Consider the following 6,000-nt stretch of genomic DNA (forward strand, 5'->3'; position numbering starts at 1 on the left):
TGTGCAATGTCCTCCTATATGATTTACTACCTCTGAATACCCTCTGGAGAGTCAGCTATGGGTCAGTTCCAACTTGATGGTACACAACAACAACTGGAAATTACACTTATTTGTATTTAAACCATGTTTGAATCACATATTTAATGTGTCACCTTACATTAGTTGTTTAATCCTATCTGTACAATGAGTATAATAAGAATTCCTTTGTCAGTCATCATCATCTTCAGATTAAATGAGTTAGTATAGTAAAATGTTAAGAAAAGTAGCACATGGTAAGTTGTCAGTAACTATTAATTAGCATTCTATTTTCGTTAATTTTGCTGAATATTATTAAAGTTTATAAAATAATTTGGTGCCTTTACTCACTTGAGTCTCATAATACTGGGCTGGAGAGTGCCTTTGTATTATTACTGCCTTTGTGTTATTACGCACATGAGAAAATCACAACTAAAGGCAAAAGCTTTTCTATAGTTACAATGTCTGATATAAAACAAATAAGAGGCTCTATTCTCAGTCATGTAGTTAACAGATAGGAGAAATGAAATACAGATAAGTAAAAAGTTGATTTTTTAAGATAAAAACAATTCAGTACAATTCTACAAAGGTATTTCCTGAATTGTTTACTTATTAAATTATGCAGACTGTTCTAAGACTTCTGGTGAGAAAGTGCTTAAATCAAAGCAGAAATCGTTTAAAAGGGAGGAGAGTGTCTTGAAGGACGATATGTAAAAACAGACTATTACTCCAATTGAAAATAGTAGAGAGAATTGAAAATATGTTTGTGGAACAAGAAAGTGTGACTTTCTTAGGTCTAATATCTCAGTTATAAAAGGTGTAAAAACTGTCACTTTAGGTATTATATTATCATAACACTGATGTTAAATATGATTAATCTTTTTATTAGGTCTATCTGTGAGGAGTGTTTGTTGGCGAGGTGACCACATTCTGGTTGGAACACAGGACAGCGAAATTTTTGAAATTGTTGTACATGAAAGAAATAAACCCTTCCTAATTATGCAAGGGCATTGTGAAGGTGAACTTTGGGCACTTGCTGTCCATCCTACAAAACCCTTGGCTGTGACTGGAAGTGATGATCGCTCAGTCAGGTGAGCAACTTAGTAATTGTGGAGGCTGGAGTTTATCCTTAAATGTGAACGTGTCCAAAGTCAAACCTACTGTGTGTGGTTGAGTCAGTTCCACCTCATGGCCATCCTCCATCAGGTCTTCACCGCTGTAAATCCTAAAGAGTAGACTACCTCATCTTTGTCCTGCAGGGCTACTGAGGTTGAACCTCTGATCCTTCCCTTAGTGATGCAGCATGTAGCCCACCGGAGCAGCCAGGCTCTGTTAGATAAATGTAATGAAAAGGAAATACATCAACTTTAAAAATCCTTTGTTGTTGATGTTGCATGCCATTGAGTCAACTACAACTCATAACGACCCTATGAACAAAAGATCTGAACCTTGTTCTATCCTGTACCATCCTCACACTTCCTGACACACAAGAGCCTATTGCAGAAGTCCACCTGTTAGTGTTAGTTCACCTGGTTGAGGGTCTTCCTCTCCTTCACCAACCTTCCACCCTTCCCAGCATCATGTCCTTCTCTAAAGAATAGCCCCTCCTAGCAACATGCCCAAACTATGTGTGGTGAAGCCTCATCATTCTTGCCTCCAAAAAGCACTCTGGCTGTGCCCTCTCCAAGACAGAGATTTTTATTAGTTTATATTAAACTAGGTCTTTTTTCCATCCAGCTGAACCTCCTCCAAGACACTGAGATTTTTATCAGTTTATATTAAACTAGGTCTTCTTCCAAGCATCCTCTGAGTGAAATTATCAGAATTTCAGTGGCGTTCAGATCACAGTAAACTTTACCTCTTTTAAGCCATTAAACTGCTCTGTGGTGAGGCCAGTGATTGTTAGCTTCTATCTCTGATGAAAATTCGGACAACTGACAGGTAGTGCAAGAAAGCAAGTGAAACCCACCATTAACACTGCGGTCTCTATGTTGTGGTAGATTCAGATATTTTTTTGCAAAATACCTGCTAAAGAATAATAGAGTGAATATTTATAGACATTAATAAACACAGTGTATTTTCACACACTTTCCTAATTTGTTTAAGGTGTTGCTTCCACATGTATTTTACTTCTATAAGACATCTTAGTGATATTAAATTAGTGCCCTTTCTTTCAAAAACTTCTCACCTGTACTTGTTCACAGAAACTAATTTTTAAGTGACTTCAGCTCTTGACATTGACTCTAATTAAGAAACAACAGCAGTAGATTTGTTATGTGATATTGAGTCTCTTGCAATTTATAGTGACCTTATATACAACAGTTCTGAACTCTGCTCTATCCTGTGCCAATCTTATTGTCTCTGATACACCTACCCCCATTACATCAGTCAGTGAGTCAGTCCGTCTTATCAAGGGTCTTCCTTTCTTACGCTCTCCCTTCACCATTCCAAGCATGATAGCCCTCTCCAGGGACTGTTCCCTCCTTGCAACATGTCCAAAATATGTCAGACGAAGCTTCAGAATCCTTGCCTCCAACAAGCATCCTGGTCTCACCCTCTCTAGGACGAACCTTTTTGTTATCCTAGAAGTTCATGGTATATATTCAATACTCTTCTCCAGCACCACAGCTCAAAGATATCAATTCTCCTTCTATCATCCCTAGTGATTGTCCAGCTTTCTGATGCATAGCAAGTAATTGTAAAGACCATGGCCTGCATTAGGTGTACATTAGTCTCCAGACTGACACTGTTGCTCTTCAGTACTCTGGAGATGTCCCTGACAGCAGCCTTTCCCAATGTAATTTGTCTTTTGATATCCTGGCTGCTGGTACCAAGAGTGTTGATTGTGGAGTCATAGATATTGATATTGATATTGAAATTGGTATTGATAGTATCTCTTGATTCGTTGATGTCCAAGAAAAGCCCCTAAAAATTACTTTTCCTATTGTTTGATTAACTGGTTGTTCCCAATGCCCTCAAATTTGAACAATTGTTTTTGCCAGAAGCCTAATATCTAGGACAAATTTATTTTTTCTAGAAATATTACTTCAGCCATGGTGATAAAATATTTTTATTAACTATCAGTAAACAGTTTTCATTGCTTGGCTAAAAAATGAACCACTCAGAAATGAACTGTGGTTGTACTTTACTTTGATTATTTATTTTTTGTGTAGAAATTCTGATGGGTTGAGATGCTCTTAAATTTTCAAATTTTTTCCCAGACTGTTGTTTTCTTGTGTGTTTGAAGTTTTAGACTTACTGCATAATCTGTTAATATCAACATGCATTCTCATTCTTTTAATAAAATTACACTTTCATTACATAGTAAACTCAGTGCTTTGCCATTTAATTTAATAACATTGTGCCTTAAAAGCACCTCATTCAAAGTCTACCTTTTCTTCACTTTTCTCCCATTGTTTTGACTTGAGATTATTGTTAGATGCCTTTGAGCTGACTATAGCTCATAGTGACCCTGTCAAAAATAGATTGAAACTTTGCCCTGTTTGCAGCATCCCCACCATCTCCGTCATCCTTCATCCCATAATTGCAGTACTGTCACCTCATCTCATTCAGAATCTTCTTCATCTATTTCAATGACCCTATACTTTTCCCAGCATATTCCCCCCACCCAAGGACCTGCCCCTCCTAACAACATGCCCAGAATATGTGAGATGAAATTTCACCATCCTTAACATCAAAGGAGCCTCCCTGGTAGTACTTTATTCAAATCAGATTATTTGTTCTTTTGGCAGTCTATAGTATATTCAGTATTCTTCACCAGCACCACAATTCAAAGGCATTAGTCAATTCTTGGGTCTTCCTAATTAATTGTCTAAGTTTTGTCTGCTCAGGAGCAATTGAAAAATACTAAGCAGTTGAAAAATACCCCATGTTCATCTTTAACCTGACACCCTTGCTCTTTAGCACTTTCATGAGATCCTCGACAGCATGTTTCCCCACTGCTACACTGTTACTGATTTCTTGACTGCTGCTACCGTGCATGTTGATTGTGGATCCAAGTAAAACCAAATCCTTGACAACTTCACTCATTTCTTCATCTATCATGATTTTACCTCTAGAATGAGGACTTTTGTTTTCTTGATGTGTAGATGTAAACTGTATTCAAGACAGTAGTCTTTAATCCTTTTCAGTAAGTGTTCCAAGTGTTCTTCAATTTCTGCCAGCAAGGATGTGTCATTTGCCTAATGCAGGTTGTTGATGACTCTTCCTCTATTTCTGATGCCACATTCTTCTTCATATAAGCCAACTTCTCAAATTGTTTGTTCAGCATACCAATAAATTAGGTGTGGAGAAAGGCGACAATCCTGATGCACATCTTTCTTGATTTTAAACCATGCTAGATCCCCTTGTTCTGTTTGAATGACTGCTATTTTAGTCTGTGTATAAGAGTCTTAAAAGTGCAATTAAGTATTCTGAAATTCTTAGTCTTTTCAATGTTATCCAAAAGTTTTTATGATCTGCACAGTCAAATGAGTTCTTGTAGTCAATAAAGTGCAAGTGTTCTTGTATTCTCTGCTTTCAGCCAAGCAATGTTAGATGACATGATAAACACTGGAGGTGTTAAAAATGCAGGTTTGCAGTACAGTGATCAATGTGGCACTAAGAAATCTTCCCAGGTATAACTGTGTCCCTGCAGTTTGTTGTGAACAGTAGTACAAAGTGCCGTGAGTGCTGCAGGACATTTCCTCGGCACCTTCTCAGCTCTGCCTCTGAAACAAGCCACTTGTTCCTGTTGGCAGCTGCTGTTGGGTCTGACCCTGATGCTTTAAGTGTGAAGGACTTTCCTAGGTGTCATCTTTACAGAAGGAGTTTGCCTGGCTTGTCTTCCTTGGAGCTGCAGGGTCAAGTCATTATTTCCAACCTTTTAGGTTTGCAGCTGGTGGCAAACCACTTATGCTAGCCAGGGTCCTAAATCAGCCATAGAAAATAATTAAGTCAATCAATGTGTTTATGTTACAGTTAGCTCTATTTATGGACCAGTATTTGGATTTTATACAATTTTAGTGTATGAAAATTTTATTATTTTGGTTTTTTTCATCCACTTAGAAATGTAGATGCCATTCTTTGCTTACAAATGGTACAAAAAGCAGATTGCAGTTCAGGTTTGACCCAAGGTCTGTAGTTTACTTAAACCCATGATAGAAGTAGAACAATTTAGCAAATAGAAGTGGTGCTGAAATGTCAAGGTTAAAGATTTCATTTGATCTTAGGGAGAAAGCAAGGATGCCTGGTGCCATCATTCTCTTTAGTCTTGTGAACACAACAAGGAGAAAAAGAGTGTGTGTAAAAGATTGTCATGAGGGACATCATGCTTTGAATAGTAGAGGGTCAGTGTGAAAAGGGAGAGATCTCAATGAGCACCATGCAGCAGAGGGTGTGAGGATGACGGAGAAGAGGACCCAGGCTCTTTCTGTTTTCCATTGGGTCACTGGGTGTGAGAGCCAACTTCTGGCACCTGATGACAACAACCTGATTGTATTTGTAGACATTGCAAAGGAAAATGCATTTATCCTATTGGAATTATGAAAAGTTCTTAGCAGATTTTCAGAGCATAAAAAATAAATATATTTCCCCCAATGGACCAGGAAGAAACAATGAAGACAGAACTTTAAAGGATTCAGAGATAGATGTCTATTAACTAGCTCACTGTCTTTCATAATATATGTATTTAAATGCAAATATTGTAAGTGCTGTTCCAGCATACTACCACAAGTTACAGTTTTACGCTCACAGCCAAATTGCACAAGATAAAACTTCAGGTTTTTGTGTGAACACAAGATCTCACCATTTTAACTTGCAATTCCATAATAACATATGATAATACTTTTTAACATTTTATACAACATAACTTATTTCCATGTATTTGTTTACTATCTATAATTTATCATCTGACCAGATCTTTTGTCTATTTGAAATTCAGTTGTTTGTTTTATTTATTTGTATATGTATGTATTTATTTACTTT

General features: G+C 37.1%; 1 protein-coding gene across 1 annotated transcript in view; it reads left to right on the top strand.

The window, feature by feature from the left end:
* Nucleotides 1–6,000, top strand: part of EML5 (echinoderm microtubule associated protein like 5) — a 197,726-nt gene that overhangs the window by 57,279 nt on the left and 134,447 nt on the right. The window contains exon 7 of the mRNA XM_006879132.1: nucleotides 905–1,106. Within this exon, the coding sequence (XP_006879194.1) occupies nucleotides 905–1,106 (202 nt within the window). The remainder of the gene's footprint in view (nucleotides 1–904; nucleotides 1,107–6,000) is intronic.

Source organism: Elephantulus edwardii, unplaced genomic scaffold, assembly GCF_000299155.1.
Source record: "Elephantulus edwardii isolate Elephantulus edwardi_28Jun2011 unplaced genomic scaffold, EleEdw1.0 scaffold00002, whole genome shotgun sequence".
NCBI lineage: Eukaryota > Metazoa > Chordata > Mammalia > Macroscelidea > Macroscelididae > Elephantulus > Elephantulus edwardii.